This window comes from Mesoplodon densirostris, chromosome 13 (genome assembly GCF_025265405.1).
Source record: "Mesoplodon densirostris isolate mMesDen1 chromosome 13, mMesDen1 primary haplotype, whole genome shotgun sequence".
Taxonomy (NCBI): domain Eukaryota; kingdom Metazoa; phylum Chordata; class Mammalia; order Artiodactyla; family Ziphiidae; genus Mesoplodon; species Mesoplodon densirostris.
Window position 1 is genome coordinate 3,693,561 of NC_082673.1, and position 19,919 is coordinate 3,713,479.

The 19,919-nt window shown below is 40.9% G+C and overlaps 1 protein-coding gene across 1 annotated transcript in view; it reads right to left on the bottom strand.

The window, feature by feature from the left end:
- Positions 1–19,919, bottom strand: part of TCEA1 (transcription elongation factor A1) — a 32,854-nt gene that overhangs the window by 10,304 nt on the left and 2,631 nt on the right. The window contains exons 2-6 of the mRNA XM_060116232.1: positions 13,824–13,886; positions 8,910–9,015; positions 4,382–4,469; positions 1,239–1,384; positions 47–103 (exon numbers count right to left, since the gene is read on the bottom strand). Of these exons, the coding sequence (XP_059972215.1) occupies positions 47–103; positions 1,239–1,384; positions 4,382–4,469; positions 8,910–9,015; positions 13,824–13,886 (460 nt within the window). The remainder of the gene's footprint in view (positions 1–46; positions 104–1,238; positions 1,385–4,381; positions 4,470–8,909; positions 9,016–13,823; positions 13,887–19,919) is intronic.

Below are 19,919 nucleotides of genomic sequence, written 5' to 3' on the forward strand. Positions count from 1 at the left end.
CTAGCGGATTTCTTAAAACAATTATGAATATACACGCAAAGGATATCTTCCTCGATTTGAGATCCTAATTCTTCCTCATCAGCTCCAATAGCGATGTAGTCATCTAAACACAGGCACAGAGAATTGTCATGAAAAAGTGATTATAACACATTAAAAGAAATTTTCAACAGGGTCAATTAAACTGTATTCCTATTTCTTCAACCCCACTTGCCCTGTACAAAGAATCCTTTCAGTTTAGTTTCATTAGAATCTTGTCTCTCTACTACCCACTATGCTCCTCCTCTGGATTCACCTAATGTCCAGAGGGCTCCTGCATGGATGACTCCTTATCCCTCAGGAGTGGGGAAGTAATGCATCTAGCAGGCAATTTCTCACTTCACAACTCCATAAATTCTGGTTGCTCCAGTAGAGAGCAGAGAAAGTTATAAAGAACTGTCTTGTCTCCTGTGACTCAGGCTTCAATGCCAAGAAACCATTCATTTCATCTGCCAGTCACATATACGGACATAATCAGAAGACTCCTATGCAAATATTCAAAGGGATAGAAGGAAATAAAAAGAAACTAGGAAGAAAAAGAAAAAATATATAAAGAGACAGTAAAGGAATCAGAGTAGAAAGGGCAGAATAAGGAGAAAACTAGGTCATACTAACTGTGGTTCAGTACAACAGAAAAGAGAAAGGATGAATTTGTATAGGAGGATAAATATGTCTATACATGAAACTTTTAAAAGCAAAATTTTATATAAGAATGAGTACCTCCAAATTAAATTAAAGTTCCCAGATATAACTCAACATCTCTTTTCCACTTAAAAAAAAGTCGGAAATGAAATTATGAATATAAAACTTACGCTATGTCATACTAACATTTAACAATGGGACCCAAATACAGTATTGTTAACTCCCAATCTTGAGGGTAGAGTACTTAGTTTGCAGATTAAACGTGAGGAGAAAAAAGATTGCGAAGAAAAGCTTAAATTACTACAAATCAGGGGAAACATCCACATATTAGAAGGAACCTATTTCTCAGAAATACACAGTAATAAGCAGAGGTCCAGTTTGCACCCTCCTCTCTGCCATCCGTAACCCCCATCACAGCAAGCCCTCCCTGAGCTGGGCAGTGGCGAGCGGCTATCATCAGGATCCCACCGGGAGGACAGAAACAAGGAGGTGGACAGGGCGGCAGTGGCAGCCGTCAAAGGACTGACCACCGAAACTCACGAGACGCACGTGACACTCACCTCCCGTTCGGAGAGCCGCAGCGAGCATCTCCCTACACTTTAACCGCACAGAATCAGAAGTGCTCGGTGCTCGAGGAAAAGATGAAACGTAAGTGTCTCGGGCATCTGTCTCATCCTTCCTGCTGCTTGCGTTGCCGCTGGAGCTACTGCAGTACACGCACACGCACACACACACCAGAAAGAAGTCAGGAAAACTCTCTTAAAGTGAACACTGTTACTATCACTCTCTAAAAACAAAAATTTGGGGCATAAATAAATGAAACTGTAGTTCAGTGACTCTTACATGAAAAAAAATTGCCTGCATATAGATGAAAAAGAAGTTAAAATTTTAGTAAAGATGACACAAGTCTCATGCCTTTTATTTTTTTAACCTTGATCATCCTTTTAAAAATTAAACAATATTTTTCATACAGAAAATACACATTACAGCTCAATACAACAACTGCAAAGCAAGGATCTTGGTTGAGAGGGGTAAGGGGATGGAACCAGAGACCATGACCACTCTCGACCAAAAACGGTGGGGAAAATGCTTGAAAAACCCTGTTGCAATTAGACAAACAGGGAGGTTTACACATACAACACCCCCTTCAGGATAAAAACCACGTGTAGTGAGAAGTAGTTGTGAAAACACAACAATGTCTCTTAATTTCTCCCCAGAAACATCAATTCAATCAGGACAGTTGAGCAATTTTTCCAGTCAACCTAATCATTTCCACTACTTCCGATTAACTTCTTACATTAGATTCTTAGCAAAATACCTTGCTGACTGGTTTCAGCTAACTTTATCCCAGTGCAGATTTCTGCCACAAACCTTTCCAGACGAAGCCAGCCCTCCACCCCACGGATATAAGCGGCCGCGCTCGCAGACAGCCCACGCGGGCAGGGCGGCCGCTCTGCAGGCCTTCTGAGTCCTGCTGCCCGTCTCCCAGAGTGCCGTCTACACACAGGTCAGTGTCTCCCGCCGCCAGCCCGAGCTTCTCACGGGCAAAGGTGAGCATTCACTCAGTTCACTCCTCTCTGTGCCCCGGGGCACAGCACCCAGCCTTCAGCTCACACCCGTTGAACACGCCCTGTTTAAAAACGCCACTCTCTGGCTCCTTCAAGGACGAGCTCACTCTGTGCCCGTGGCCCAATGCCTCGCTCACCCCTGGGAGCTGCCAGGAGGATGATGGGCCTTCTCTGCCCTCACGTCACCACCTCTGGAGCCACTTCTGACATCCTAAGCAGCTAACTGCACCACTTTCTCCTTAAATCCTTACACCAAGGCTAAAACCCTTCTCACCTGCAACTCACTGAAATCTAACCTTCTATCTTCCTTTAGATGATACCTCAGACTCATTTCTCCAATATTTTACAATTTTTCTTCACCGTTTGAGTGAGTGAGAGAGAGAGAGAGAGAGAGAGAGAGAGAGAGAGAGAGAGAGAGAGAGTGTGTGTGTGTATGGAGATACCAATCAGTTACCTCGTTAGACTTTGTACAAAATAATCCTATGCTTTTGTAGAAAGGCTCTACCCCTAAACTTCAATTACTTAAAACTGATGAAAATATACTAAGAACTTACTCCTCCTTCAATGTCTATTTAAAATATTTGTCTATACCTGTATATATTATATTCAAGGCATTAAATCATTCACTACTTTGGTTGTAACACAACTGAAAGCATGTGTTAAAAAATCCATAAATTATGGCCTGTACTTTTCAAAAATATCAAGGTCATGAAAGACAATGACAGACTGAAGAATTACTCTAGACTAAAGGAGCCAGATAGGATAACCAAATGCAATGTGACCCGAGATGATATTTTGGAAAATTCTTTTTCCTTTGCAACAAAAGATATTATTGGGACACATGTTAAAATATGAATAAGGTCTGCAGATTAGGAAAAAGTATCAGATTAATGTTCAGATATTGTTCTCTGTATTGTGGCTATCTGTGAGAAAATGTCCTTGTTCTTAGAAAAAACACATTGATGTATTTAGCATCTAGGGGTACACAGGGCATGACGTCTGTCAATTATCCTTGTCTGGTTCACACTAACCCTCGCGTGTGTACTCACTTGTGCACACACATGCGTATCCATGTATAAATATCACTGGGGCAATCTGGGAGCGCTCCGCACTAGTCAGACCATTGTCTAAAGGCCCAAATTACCTCAAGATAGTTAGAAAAAACTGAATACAGTTTATTAACAACTGGTGTTTAACCCTATCTTTAGCTTACCTTTTTTATCAAGTTAGTTAGTACTTATACATAAAAAAAAACAGCGTAGGGGATATTAATCACTGCTGATTAATAAAAACTGAGGAGTACGTTACCAATCTGGGGAAAATACGGAGAAGTAAATGAAGTTAAAGTAGGTGGCCTAAAATGTGCGTGTGTGAGAATCACCTGAAGGGCTTGTTAAAACACGTGGCTGGCACCACCACCAGAAACCCCGGTTCTGTAATTCCAGGGTAGAGCCCAAGAATCTGCTTTTCACAAAGCTGCCAGGTTTGCTCCTGGGGACCACGCCTTGAGAACTACTGCTCTAAGTCAAAGTCAAGCCTCCCAAGAACAGAGGGTATGTATTTAATCTACTGAATACTAGGCACATCCCTGATCACATCAACATGGGGACACGGCACAGTTCACTGCATGTCACAGGAAAGAATAAATGCAAAGCCCTCTTAAGTGGCAAAGGAATAACTTGAACTCTTCATTACTGAACACGTTTTAAGTTCTTTCAACAAACAGCTAAATTGGGAAGGAAAACAGAACCATGAAGAGGAGAAACGGATTCAGGGACAAAAATATCTAAAACAGAAATGTGGCAAAAAAAGGAAGTAACCACGTGAATCCTAGTCACCTAGTCAGTCCCCCCACTACCAGTTCTCCCAGTGCCACCCCAGGGCCCATCCAACTACACTCGCCAACTGCAATGTAAATCATTTCTCTTTTACGTAGTATCTTCTAACTCTCTTTTAAATTTCCAAGAAATCTTATAAGAAACCTTAGATATTTGGCTATATACATTTATACTGATTCCGTGTGATTGGAAAAAAGAAAGAGGAGTACAGACATGGGATCATAAGACCACGGAGGAAGTGACGGTCAAATAAAACTATGACTTCCAACATAAATGAGTTTCCATAAAGTGAAATACCTTTCCTCTCTTGCTTCAGGGCTATTCTGTGATGTAACTGCAGTATCTTTTTTCTTTTCTTCAGAGTCTTTATCTGTTGATGGTCCATCTGAAAATTTATGAAATTCCTAAGTTGTTAGCACTTGTTCAAACAAAACAAGACAAAACAAAACATGGGACTGCTATATGTTATCAAGCTATTTATGCAAGCAAAAAAACCCCCACTAAAATCCTAAGTTTTTAACAAGTAAATGAAGTTTACACAAGCTATTCTATTAGCATATGTACATGGCTGCTCAGTCGGCATTCCCAAATAAACTCCTTCATTTGGTGAGAACCATAAATTCATACGCCTGTGGTAATATAAAAGGTAGAAAATTATTCAGAACAAGGGAAGGAAACAATATGGAAAAACATTAGCACTGTCATTTAAAAACTGAAAGTGCAAAGCATATACAGCAATATCGTTTTGATAATTTTTCATGAAGTCAAAAAAATTGAGGTGGTACTCAAAATACAAATAAATGTTTCAGGGATAGTAAACAAAGAACATTTTCATAGAATATACTTCAGGATTATTAGTTAGGCCTACCCAGCACCTCCTCTACCTTAAATAATCTGTAAACTAATACAGATTATTAATACTAATAAAGCACAAGCTTTAAGACTTAAGGAAGTGAGCAATTAGACATGGGGAAATAAAGTACATAAAATAGGTTGGGTCAAGGCAATAGTTCAGCACTGAAAAGAAACATTCATGTTTAAATCAAGCAAAACAGCCTGGACGCTAGGTTCAGAAAACATTTGGATGTACTGTGTAACCCACTGTGATCCACAGTTTGATCCCTACACGAGCTGCATAAATAAGAACTACATACATAATTCCATTCTCCACACCCCTCTGTATAGAATACAGAAGAACAAACATTCAACCGTGTAGCAGGACCACCTAGGCAACTCCAGGCATGTCCTCGTGCTCAAGCTCCCATCCCAAACCATTCCATCCAAATCTCTGGTGGTGAGGCGTGAGTGTCACCAGATGACCTAATACACCAACCTGGATGACACTGACTGACTAAGAATGGTCCCAGTCACAATTCTAGAACTTCACTTATAAATGTCAGGGTGACCAAACCTGAAACACAATTCAAGTCCCTATGACACACGTCAGTTCTCACACACCAATTTTACTGCTCCCTTTATTCTATAATTCCCCTGGAAGGCCTAAAGATGCTACAGTATTGTGAGGTAGAAAACAAAGATCAATAATGACATTACAGAATATAGCAAGGACTAAGACGTACTCCCAAAGTAACAGGCAGAAAGCTTCGGAAAGGTGATATAACCAGGCGATACTGTCTAACAAGGGTCCAGTGATGGCGGGGGAGCAGTAAAGCAGCTCTAGTGCAGTGTGTACTGGGGCAGTCCTCTGAGAAGGCAGGGCAGTAGAGGTATGACCAGTCTTAAAAACATTCCTACTCCGTGAACAGAGTGCCGTGGGTAATACAGCGGAACCCCGGGAAGTGCTCCAGCTCTGGGCTCAGACTGTCTGCAGATCACATCCCACCCTGGCTACTCACCACCGATCCAGCTGCGCACAAGGTCCCTAATCTCTCAGTGCCTCGGCGGCCTCATCATAAAGTGCGGGTTACAATAGCACCGGGCACACTGGATCGTCAGGAGAACTAAACGCACTAATACAGGTCAATGCTTGGCATATCTTAAGTATTCAAAACTGTGCTACCTAGAAGCAGTAGTAGATCTTCCAGAAATCTAGCTAACAATCTAAAGAAAAAGATTTAAGGGGAGAGATATTCATCACCCAGTAGATTATTCGGAAGCCAATAAAAATAAGCTACGATGATGGAAAAATACAAAAAAAATTCACTAAAAAGACAGTATAAGTAAGTATACAGAGCATAAGTAAAATTATAGTTGAAGCAAAATTCATGCACCAGGAGGAAAAAGAGGAGAAAATACAAGATATTAACTGACAGTTGTATTTAGAGAGAGATTTAATAAGGATGATTTTTCCCTCCTCCAACTCTCCAAATTTTATTTAATGAACATGTAAATCTTTTAGGATAAATAAAAACATTTTTAAAGAAGAACTTGTACTGATAATACCTCCAATAAGTATACAAGAGTAAAACTTCTTTAAGATTAAATGAACATAACTGCAATGTCCACCCTTTTCTCCCACAAAACGTAAACCATTCTTTCCAGAAATAAAAATGTACATATATGGTCCTTAATCAACTTTCTGTTGCTAATTTTAATTACTTTAGAATGTGGAATGAATTTAAAATTTAAATGAAATATAGTTTCAGTCTGTCTTTAAAGATCAGCCTTTTTTAAAAAGCTTTTTATTCGGAAAGAACTCGACAGTCGCACAGATATTATAAGAACATTACAAACAGCTTTACTCAGACCCCTCCCCCCCCCGACTGTTAACATTTTGGTACGCTTCCTTCCTCACTCATTCATCCCCCAGCCCCCGGCACGCACGTACACACGCATGTGCAGACACATACACACTCACACGCACCACTGTGTGCACAAAGACACATCTCTTTTGAACCATCGGAAAATGAGTAGCAGATACTATGCTCCCTTATCCCTAAATACTTCACTATGAATTCCCTAAGAATAAAGAAATTCATGTATATAACCACAGTAAGTAGATCCTGCAATGATACAAGATTGTTTACCTACCCACTGACCTTATAAAATTCTGCCAATTATCCCAATAATGATCTTTATAGCAATGTTTCTTTCTGGTTAGGAATCCAATACAGGATCATATATTACATTAGTTTTCTTAAAGTTAGACTTTCTAAATTTTATAGGCTTTACAATTTTTGGTTCCTAGTTTCCAAGCTCTTGTAAGTAATAAGTCTTTTATTATTACTATTGCTGTCTATGAAATTTTAAAACCTTCACTTTTTCTATTTTCTCTTCCATATAAGGCTGATAACTGCTAGGGAAATGGCTCATTCCAGGGCTGGGTTAGATAAGTCCAACATATTTTGTGATGCCAGAATGTCAGAAAGAGATTAAAAAAAAAAAAAAACAACCAACTGAAGGGAGCTTGTCAAAGGGACACAGGAGCCAGTTTGAAGGGGTGCCCACTGGTCAAAGCTGGGACAATGTAAATACCAAAATAAATATGAACAGTAATGGATTATAATCCATTATATAGAGTAAGAATCCATGTGCCCACACTAATAATAGAAAAAGAACTGGGAGGTAAAAGGAGGGTTCTTTCTTATAGAATGATGATGTATAAATACTGAAGAAGTAGAAAAGCTAGAATATCATAACTTTGCAACTTTTACTGTAAAGGGTGGTTTCGGCAACAATCAGTGGGTACTAACGGGGGGGGCGGGTCCGATGGGGAGCAAGACAGTTTCAGCGTCTTAAAGTGACCACCACAGAACCCCTACTAGACACAAGAGGAAAAATCATAAACGATGCAGTGCACACCTCGGCTGGGTCTCAACCTTAACACCACCCTGCCTCTGCACGTGATACCTGGGAAAGACACAACACACGTATGCAGTACCTCAACTGTGGATGCGCAACCAGATCTAGTCATGAGAAAATGCCAGATAAACCCCAAGTAAGGACATGTTATTAAAAACAAAGCAGGGAATTCGCTGGCGGTCCACTGGTTAGGACTCCGTGATTTCACTGCCATGGGCTCGGGTTCAATCCCTGGTCAGGGAACTAAGATCCCACAAGCTGCACTGTGCAGTCCAAAAAAAACAAAACAAACAAAGAAACAAAAACCCACACACAACAACAAAGGGGGGAGGGGGGAGGGGTGTGCATTCTTCAAAAGTCAATGTACTAAAAGAACTATTCCACACTGGCAGACTAGATTACATGGCCCTGGACTGGGTCCTGTTCTGGAGGAGAGAAAAGCTGGAAGGGTCATTACTGGGACAACTGGCAAAACTGCAACATGCACTGCAGAGTAAGGTACTGCACCAATGTTAAATTTCCTGAATTTCCTGTATTATGATTACATAAGAAAATAAACTTGTTCCAAGAACACACACACTTAAGTATTAAAGAGTAAATAAAGCATGACAGAGGCAACCTATTCACAAATGGTTCAGAAAAAATATGTGTGTGAGAGTATATACATACGGAGGAGAGAGAATATGACAAAACAAATATGGCAAATGTTAAAAATTAATGATCTAGAAAAAGGACACGTTGAGGTCTTTTTATTATTCTTGCAAATTTTCTGTAAGTTAGAAAACTATTTCAAAAACCTTTTCCAAAAGTGTCCCACCTTCCCCTTGGAGGAAAATTTTCTTCTTAAAGAGGCAATTCAGTTGTAAGTGTTGAAAAACAAGAAAGCTAAATCTGACTAGTTTAAAAAGTAGAACCCTCAAGGAAGTCAAACTAAAGCTCCCTCCCATATTATAAGGCACTGATTTCAAAACATCTATATTCATTAAGAGAAAAAAAACTCAACAACCCAATGTCTGAAGAAACCAGAACATCATAACTATATGTAATGGAAGATCGATTATACCTAATAACTTTTTCCAGGATTTGATGAGGGACTTTGCTAAAGATGTAACTTCTTCATCTGTGCTCTGCTTGCGAATAGCATTCACTGACATTCCGATTCTTGTGGACTGCAAGGCAATGACAAAAAAATACGTATAAGCGATTTTATTTCAGGCAATTCACTGTTTCCTTTTCTTCTTTCCCAGATGCCTGTTTCCATTTTAGAACAGAAAAAAAAATCAATTATCTGAATTCTTTTGGTGGTAGACTGTAGACTTAAGACACAGACATCTTCAAATCAAACATTAGATGCATCAAGGTTCTCATCACTGAGACCTGCAAGCATGTAACCTGCTACTAAAGTAAGGCTGGTTAACTAGCAAGATGAAATCAGTCTTTCCCACAAGAGAAGAACAGAAGATAAAGTGCCTGTGTCTGTACACAAGGCAGGCTGAGGCAACCAGGGCTAACACACGCACTTTGCCTCTCTACGTTCTCCTACAGATTACTCTGTACACCACCTGTTGCAACTTGTAAGGACACCCAAACAAATACCACCACCCACAGAGGTTTAAACACCAGCACATAATCACAGATATTAAGAATGGACGTCACAGAACACAGGTAATTTGACTTGTGGCGACACTACGTGCCCAGGGTTATGCTGGGAGCGTCCATACTCATTACCCTTCCTAACAGCCCTTTAAAGTCGAGATCGTTATCCCTATTTTTAAAGATGAACAGACTAGAAGCATCCATAAATAACTGCCCATGAAAAAAAAAAAAAATAACTGCCCAGCATCACACCACTACTAACTGGCAAAACTGGATTTTAATCCAGGTCTGTTACCTCCAAAGTCCATGCTCCTTCCAACACATCAACGGTTTTCAAATTGTGCTTAAAGAACACAAAGGCTATGACAGGCCAATTATGGATGATAAATTAAAAATGGTAAATTTAGTAGGTTCAGGTTGTCAGTAGACAATCTTTCAAAATATGGATATGGAAGAACAAAATAACAAAAGGAATTGTTAGTGAGAAAAAAAAAAGAGACGGGAACCCCTGCTATAAACTTTAAGGCCGAGAAATAAATGGGTCCTTAAGATTTCCTTTTAAATAATTCAATGTACTCAACAAAGAGAATCGGGACAGTTGCTGAAGAGTCTAGAATATGTGTCTGGCTGGAGTGCCCTGTGTTCTCTCTTGGAGAGCTGAGCAAGGCGGATGAAGGTTCCACAGCAGAGAGACACAGGGGACTCACGACTCTAAAACCCCAAGATGATTTGAGATTAGTGTTTTGGGGATTCTTTTCCCACAGAAAGTGGCTTCTTTCTTGTAGAAAATAATATGTTCTCAGAACTCTTTTCAGTGAAGAAAAGACTTTCAGAACTCTAAAATGTTTTAGAACTTCTCTAAAGCACTACTTCGTTAGCTGGTGTAGCAGGCACTTCAATGCAGAAAACCCTCCAGAGGCAGGTGCCTGGGCGGACGGCACAGCTCAGTCTCGTGGTCTCCGAGCTGCCCCACGGGATGCTGCTAACGTGCTGACTGCTACCGCCCCGAGGCCTGTGGCGCCCCTCCTTCCCCAGCGCCCGACCCCCGCCTAGAAGAAAACCCAATTTTGGAATGAGTGGAGGAAATAACTTGAGTCACTAATACAGTTCTGGAGCTTGGGATCAACATGGATTGGCAAAGAAAAAGGGACTTCAGGAGGTGGTCAGAGGCGAGCAAAGGTATAAGGAGATTATGAACAAACATGTGCTGTAGGGTGACTGCTTTTTAATTATCACAGAACGTTCTGATCACTAAAGAGACCAAACCTGAGCTCTGCTTAAAACCTAAGAAAACCCATAAGGAGAACACAGGGATCTGTACTAAACATGCTCACCTAAGGGAGAGATTGTCCAGTGAAGAATAATGAGAAACGAGGCTGTGGAGGTAGAGTGAAACACTCAGAGTATTTGAGTAAGTTTGTTTCTTCCTTTTAGGAGGTATTTTGGGAAGAGTAGAAGAAAGCAGAAAGAGGAAAGGACTATGAAGCTATCTGATAGCACTGCTCTAGGATATAAACTCAGCTACACCGCAGACTCTACATCTGTTTCACAGGCATCTCAAAACCCAATGGATCCAAAATTATCCTTATCTCTTTACCCTTCCACCTTTATTTCCTCCTCATCCCAACGCCGCCACATTAGGTTTCCTTGAATTTTGCTTTCCTGTAAAATGGCACCATCTACCCAGTCACCACGGCAAACACCTCAGTCATCGTAGACTCCACCTTCTCCTTCACCCCCCATCTGGTTGGCTACCAATTCTTGTAGGTTGTCCCTCAACAACAAGTGCCCCTTCTCTCCACTCCTACTGCTACACCCTTAGTTCAGGCCCTCATCACTGCTCCTTGAGCACCTGCGTCAGTCAACAAGCTTCCCGATTCTTCCTCCCTGCAAACCTGGGCACGCACTGCCCCGCCCCCCGCCGCCTGGCAGGATGCTCTCAGGACCGCAGCTGCAGCCCTGCATGCCCGCCAGCCTGTGTCTTCAACCCTGCATCAGACTTCCTCCACCTGAACCGGTCGCACTGCTTCCACATCCTGCTTTCTCTGCTGGAATACCATTCCCGGTCCTATCTGCCTGGGGAGAACCTATTCATGTTCTGAGACTCAGTTTACACTTTATCACCATATGAAGGCCTTCCTGAGCCTCCCAGGTTAAGGAATCAGGTTAAGAAGTAAACTTCTCTGTGCTTCTTTTTTGCCCTACCTATAACAAACACAATAAATCCCCCATATACAAACCTTCCAGTTGCGAACTTGCAAAGATGCGAATGGGTGTTCGCATGTCCAATCACATAAGTTAGTTCTATCTGAGGAGGCACTGTTAGTGTTTGAGGCACAGGACCCGGACGTGGAACGGTGCACGAAGGTTGCAGAGGCCGTTCAGAATGCAATCCAGTGCCACCGTGTCATCTATGGTGAGAAAAAGAGAGCTGCTACCCAGACTGCACTGGACCGTTTTCTCAAGAGGGTGGATAGAATTGAATCCAGCAAGGAACCAGAACCTGCGCCATCAGCGTCAGGCGTGAGTGACGTTGCAGGTCGCCCTCCATCTCCTACCATCTCCCACCTCCTCTCCCTCCGCCAGTCAGCAACTCTTCCCTCCTGTTCACTCGATGCCAGCCCCTGGATGCCAGCTGTTATACCGTGCTACTGTACTTTCCAAGGTACTGTACTGTAAGATTAAAAACGTTTTCTTTCTTTTTTGTTTTTTTATGTATTATTTGTGTGAAAAGTATTATAAACCTATTACCATACAGTACGATATAGCCGATTGTATTGGTTGGGTACCTAGGCTGACTTTGTGGGACTTACAAACAAATTAGACTTATGAATGAGCTCTCAGAACAGAACTTGTTCGTATGTAGGGGACTTACTGTAAATCCTATACAGACTTCTATCTGGGCAACTATACCTTTCTGTTTGTTTACATGGCAGTTTTCCTCGACTAGACTTGAAGCTCAATGAGGGGGAAAGACCGTATTTTATTCATCTTTATAACCCCGAAACAATTTCTAATCCTAATAAAAACTCAAATGTTTGTTATATAACTACACAAACTTTCCAAGGAATGAAGCATATAAAAAAACCAAAAGTATGTTATAAATGATAACCCTACCCAAACTCCACACCCTCTATAAAACTACACATCTCTTAAACAAACACTGAGGTTACTGTTGTCTTCGATGTGGTTATCCCCACACAGGACTGCTAGGATAAGGCCACACCTAGGTGGTGAGGTACTGACATAGACTCAACGTTATTCTCAGAACTGATCTGCCAGAGCTGCCGATCCTTGGACAGGAGACGTGAACTGAGAGGACAGGACTCTGTGACTTGCTTCCTTTCTCCTTCTTGGTTCTATTCTTAGAGGAGGCATTCTTAACCTTTTGCCCACCATGGATCCCTTTGGTAAACTGAAGCTTATGGACTCCTCCTCAGAATGCTTTTAAAATGGATTAAATAAAATACATAGGATTACCAAAAAAAGCAGTTATATAAAGTTACAAAATGTTTTCTTAAACGTGATACAGTAATATATGTGCTCCATTATTGAAACATTAAATAAGACCTAGCATAACATATAAGAGCTACCAGGGTAACGGGCAAAAACACACGTCAATATATCTATAACATGTATATCTACAACATGAGGTTAAAATATCTGTGATTTCTTTCAGTTAGTCATAAATACTAATTCACCTGTGGTTTACTGCCTTCATAATTGAAAGAAATGCTCGATTTCAGTTAGATATTAGTGAAAATACACGTGATTTTTTTTTCCTCAACCACGTACACACCCTTGTCACCCTTCCCTAAATTCTGACTTAATGGAATGGAAATATCAAAGGCGGCACTCATGGATAATAAGAAATGTAGTAGTAGAAAATAGCCAGATTCATCTCACAATTCAGTTTCCTTTTTAACATTCTGACGTGTGTTAAAGTTGTTTTTTTATGTTTTAGTCCTGCTGCAACATTAAGACTTGAGTGATGACTACACAACAACGACCAGACACCCGACTGTGTACAGGGCAGGCCGGCGGCACTGAGAGAGGGAAAAGAGCGAGCGACCCTTGCACCCTCACCCTCAGGCCAGCTTCAAGCAGCACAGCTGGCGACCGCAGATCCAGAAACGGAAATCTTGGGAGATCAAGTAAGGGCCAAGGGTCCAACTTCCTTTCATAGTGAGTTTCACTCCCACTGTCAACCTCGGAGGGTATGTTTTATTCTTCCTGAGAAAGGCAACATTTTTCTATAATGGTAACTTAGAAGACTACTGATTTATGTTACCATCTCAAAAAAACAAGTTAATAATGCCTCACCATAACAGGAAAATACAAAAATACCTATTCAAAAATTATGATACATATTAGCACATACCTGTAATAATTCCAAGGTCATGGGAATATTCTTAAGCTCCTTCAGTAAATCCAATGCTCCAGCCTGTAAAATAAAATAATTTCAAATTGAATTTCCCAGATAGTAAAGCAAGGAGTAACTAGAGATCTAAATTTATATTTTCCTATCCACAATTCCCTGGGGCTCACTTATTCATGTGAGGAGAATGGTATATAGATATATAGATGAGAGAGAGAGAGAGAGAAAGAGTTTTCCAAACAGGGGTTGCAACTCACTAGAGGATCATAAAATGCATTTACTGGGTTATAACCAGCACCTAAGTGTTGTTTTGTGAAAGTTTACTTTCAGCCGTATTTGTCTATATGTGCCCCAATTACAAATATAAAATGTTTCTTACTGTGGTGGTACAACACACCCCAAAATTCATGGAGGGCAGCTGCCTGGGGACATGGGAATGGCGGCGGTGGGGAGGGTCCCCAAAATGCCGCAGCACCTCCAGCATTCGCGAGGGGCATCACTTCCCTGGAATTCTCACGAGGCCCCTGTACCTCGCTGCTCAGTCACAAGAACACTGCTGTCTACCTGATTCTTGCAAAGCAGTAAAAAGCAAATTCTGAAAGGAAATCCACAGTTAAGATCTGCGTTAAGCTCGCAGGCCTGTCCACTGCCAGGTGCCACCTAGAATCAAAGGTTCCCACGTAACTGAGGAAGACGGAACAAACCTGGAAGCTTTATGGAGAGCGCTAAGGTTAAAAGGGGAGAAGCAACAGCGCCACCTGCAGCTTGTGGCCAACGTTCCAATCTGATATTCACTCCCATTGGCCATATTTCAGCTCCTCTAAGACATCCACTTAATCAGTCATATTTCGATTAGCCTAATAGTGACTTAATGTACTATATCTGGACAAATCATTATGCCACATACTACTAACAAAAAAACTATTAAACTACGGTAAACTTTTTTATCACCTCTTTTTACTTTTGCAATTCCTTAAGACTTGGAATTTTTATCATGTATCACCGTTTACATACAGAAAAAGAAAAGTATAATCGAAACTGGCTAAGGCGGTTCTAAAACTAAGTCGCACTCAGAGTCTAGTGCTTATAAATTGTTTACTGACTCGGATTCAGTATCTGTCTTTAGCCCACAAAGAGTTGGTATCAAAACACTAGTATGCAACACTTCACAGAAGAATCCATAGAAGAGCTCAGAGCCACCAGGTCTCTGTGGGCACTGAGGTGCGTGGGGCTCACTGCCTTAGCCCCCGCTTCTCTGCTACCATTTGGTCCCTCGAGGGTCGAAGAACACTCCACTACTCTCTCAGATTTGCTTCCAAGCCACTGACACCCGTTCCGCAAATGTCGATGCTGGGTTTGATGCTCTGCCTGTGAGAGTGCATGCCAACGGCCATCTGGCCAGCAACATGTGTAACTCATTCTGCTTTCTGAAATGTTAAAATATGAAAACTAGCACCCTGCGAACCAGTGAAACACAGCACACCCAGGGAAAACAGAAAGCCCTGCAACACATCCCTCACATGCACCCCAAAGGAAGAAACAAGCATGGAACCTCATGGTATCAGTATATTTCTTAAATTTAAAATCAAGCAGAGGTTTCCAGTCAGATAATTTTTCCATTTAAAGTTGACAGACAGACATGGCTGTAGAGAATAAAACAGTATTGACTCTTCTTCTGGCCACAAACAGAGACATCATTTTAATTTAACCCAGTACCTTATAAATAAAAACTTAAGTTCAAAAGAAATTATGAAACAGACTATTATGAAGGATGTTAATGATCCACTGCTTACAGATTCCTTTTGATCAAAAAATTCTATAATTTTTCTTTAGAGGCAACTAAAAATAGTAAAACATTAGAGTTGTTAAAAAATAAAACACTGACTTTAAATTTACTATTAATCAAGAATTTCTATAGGCATGACATTTTTGTGAGCGAGTATCTTCAATCCCGTATCTGCAAATCTCCAAACCAAAATCCTTTGACAACCAAGACTTCTCATTTCTCACAGATTTTCAGTAAACTCACTTGGCAGCAACATCTCATCTCAACAGATGCATGAAGCTATTTATGTTCTACTTATCCCACTTAATGCGAAAATGCTGCATTTCACTACAGAAATGCTAATACGATTACTGGGAACTTCCCAGATCTCACTGAGGATATTATGAAATATATGATGTTTGTACCATATCATCTTTATAAACCTGAAAAATTTGGAATTCTCAAATATATCAGACTCTAAAGGTTTTGATTGCGAGATTGTGGGCCTGTATCCTTATCTACCATGGATGTTTTTCTTCTACCCATGTCTCCATGGTCTTTCTGAACGATTTCTGACCTAGGATCAATTAAAAAGGAAGACAGGACTTCCCTGGTGGCGCAGTGGTTAAGAATCTGCCTGCCCATGCAGGTGACATAGGTTCGAGCCCTGGTCCGGGAAGATCCCACATGCCGCAGAGCAACTAAGCTCGTGTGCCACGACTACTGAGCCTGCGCTCTAGAGCCCGCGAGCCACAACTACTGAAGCCCATGTGCCTAGAGCCCGTGCTCCGCAGCAAGAGAAGCCACCGCAATGGGAAGCCCGCGCACAGCAACGAAGAGTAGCCCCCGCTCGCCGGAACTAGAGAAAGCCGATGCGCAGCAACGAAGACCCAACGCAGTCAAAAATAAACAAATAAATAAATTTAGAAAAAAAGAAATAAACAACTATGATGATCTGGGTGAGTGAAAAGGGCAAAAAAGAGATGATCGTATATTAATTCGGTGACAAAAGCTTTTGAGTCACTGTGTGCCAATCGCTGTGTTAAACACTTTACACGCAGTATCTCATTTCATCTTTACAGAAACCCTACGGAAGAAGGGAATCTTATCGTCCCCGTTTTACAGAGGAGGAAATTAAAGCCCAGGTAAGTTAAGAAACTTGCACAAGGTCACATGATTACTAACTAGAAAAGGTGAGATTTACCCCATTCTGTCAAAGGACACTTATTGCCTCTCAACAAATACCCAACTAGCACCATGTGCCAAGCTCTGCTCTGTGTTGAGGACACAGCAATGAGCACAACAGAAACCCTTTCTGACCTCAGCGCATTCAAAAACAGGCAGAAATCTTTGAGCATCTACTTCAAACCCTCAATTACACAAGAAAAAAACCTTAAACTCAGAGGAGGTAAGTGACTTGCCCAAGGCCACACTGTTGGGTAATGTAAAGGGACAAGAATCCAGTTTCCTGACCCTTACACCACTGCTCTTTCCATTCCATAACCTCTCCCCCACCCCCCGTGGCAGTTCTGCTCTGTGAACTCCGGTGAGCAGCATTATCAAACAGTCCCCAGTCATCACCTGCCTCTAAAGGTCAAGTCTACTAGATTGCAGCATCTCCTATAGACAATGATGCAAGAGAAAGAAAGATTCTACCTTAACTTCCAGAGTCAAATTTAGTTCATAGTACTGGCGAAAAAATAAATAGCTACCACACTACCATATTACATGGTGGTACTCCTACTTGTCAACAGAAAGAAGTACTTCTATAAAATATGGTATACTGAAAACCCAGTATATACAAGACTGTACAGGATACAAAAATCCTTCTCTTCAAAGAGATGTAAGAGAGAAGGAGCAATATGGAATATACAGTTAAGAACACGGGCTATACCTATATGATTGATCTAGATTCAAATCCATGTTCTGTCATTTCCAAATTATAAGATATTGGGAATGTCACTTGGCCTTCTCAAGCTTCAGCTTCTTTATATGTACATGAGCATAATATGCCAACCTTGAGTAGTTAAAATGGTCAAATGAGGTAATGTAACACATATGAAGTATCAAATTAGAGTGCCTAACACAAAGGAGATGGTTGATAAGAGGTATAAAAGATATAAAAATTATCTGTTTCTACCATAACAATATTCTCAAAGAGCCATAAAGCCAGCATTTTAAGAGAGCATCATTTAAGCTCAATCAACTCAAAAACAATTCTTACTAAGAATTATGATGAGATTGTAAGGTCTAAGAAATTAAGATGCTACTTATTTTTTTAAAAAGGAAACAAATTATAAATATTTGAGTTACAGCTCACCAACATCACTATAAACTAGGAAATATAAATTTACTATGTCGCCTCAAATTTGTAGTTATTCTACACCAAAAGCACAGCAACAAAAGAAAAAAATATATAAAATCAACTTCATAAAAATTAAAAGCTTGTGGGAATTCCCTGGCAGTCCAGTGGTTAAGACTCAGTGCTTTCACTGCAGTGGCCTGGGTTCAATCCCTGGTGAGGGAATGAAGATCCTGCAAGCCACGCAGCATGGCCAAAAAAATGAATAAATAAAAATTAAAAAATAAAAGCTTTTATTTTTATTTTATTAAAGTATATTAGTGGTTGGGGTAGATATGGTGACTACTTAATGGGTTACTTAATGGACAGTTTCTATCTGGAGTGATGAAAATGTTCTAAAATTAGATAGTGGTGATAGGTGCACAAATCTACAAATATATTAAAAACCACTTAATTGTGTACTTTAAAACGGTGAACTGTAATGTACAGCTAAATAAAGCTGTTATAAAAGATTGTGCAGTCATTCTAAATTTCAATTTATGCTAATTAATCTAACCCTGATAGGGAAACCAAAGTTTTCTTTCTAACCCAGGTACAATAAAGACTTAGAAATGTACATATTTCAGGTATCCCTGCTCCTAGGAAATTCTAACACCTAGTTTCAGTTTCTCTCTCTGCAATTTAATTCTACTCAGCCCTAAGCCTTCAGTGCAGAAAAAATACACAAACCTCAACACCCCACAAAATGTGTCTGTGAGCTTGAAAATTCTACGCTCTCACCTGACTCCTCTTTCTACAGTCTAGTGCTATACATCCTTTACAAAGATAACCCAGAAGGTTTTTTAGCCTTTACCACATCCTAGGCACTGCCAAGAATTTCATATTCATCTTATCTTTACTAAACTAGCTCCAATTTACTACCAAGAAAGACATTTTAGAGATGTTAAGAAACTTGCCTAAGATCACACAGCTAAAGTTCAGAAGAGCCAGGATTTGAATCAAGATTAGGAGTCAAAGACTTGCTTATTGATAAAGTCAAAATAACAAGAAAAAAGCTATGTAAAAAACAGCTAATACCCTGGGGCTTCCCTGGTGGCGCTGTGGTTAAGAATCCACCTGCCGATGCAGGGGACACGGGTTCGATCCTGGTCCGGGAGGATCCCACATGCCGCGGAGCACCTGAGCCCATGTGCCACAACTACTAAGCCTGCGCTCTAGAGCCCGCAAGCCACAACTACTGAGCCTGTGCTCTAGAGCCCGTGCGCCACAACTACTGAGCCCGTGCGCCACAACTACTGAGCCTGCGCTCTAGAGCCCGCGAGCCACAACTACTGAGCCCGCGAACCACAACTACTTAGCCTGCATTCTAGAGCCCACGCGCCTAGAGCCCGTGCTCCGCAACAAGAGAAGCCACTGCAGTGAGAAGCCCACACACTGCAACGAAGAGCGGCCCCCGCTCGCCGCAACTAGAGAAAGCCCGCGTGCAGCCACGAAGACCCAACGCAGCCAAAAATGAATAAATAAATAAATTTTAAAAAATACATTATTTTTTTTAAAAAAGCTAATATCTGAAAATTTGGCACTAATTCACGTGGTTCATCATGGCCTCAAAGCGTGTACTGTTTAAGATCAAGTACACACGTGGGGCAACACCCTGGGTAGTACCAGGTCAAGACACTGTTGGGGTATTTAGGGAAACCCGTCTGACCCACGACAGCAAGTGCCCTGGTCGTACAATTGTACCCAGGCAAGGTTCAGATACAGATGCAAGGGTCTTCTAGAGATGCTGTAGTTGAACAGAGTAGTACTGGCTTTGAAACAAAATAGATTTAGATTCACATCTTCATTTGGCCTCTTTGTAGCTATTAAGCTTAAGACAATTAACTTTCTAAATACTTCATTTCCTCATTTTTAGAATAGAGATAATACTTATCTCAATAAACTGTCTGAGGAATAAATGAGATAAGGTAGGTAACTTAGTAGAATGCCTAGCTCAGAGTAATAGCTCAATAAATGGTAGTTGTTTTATTAT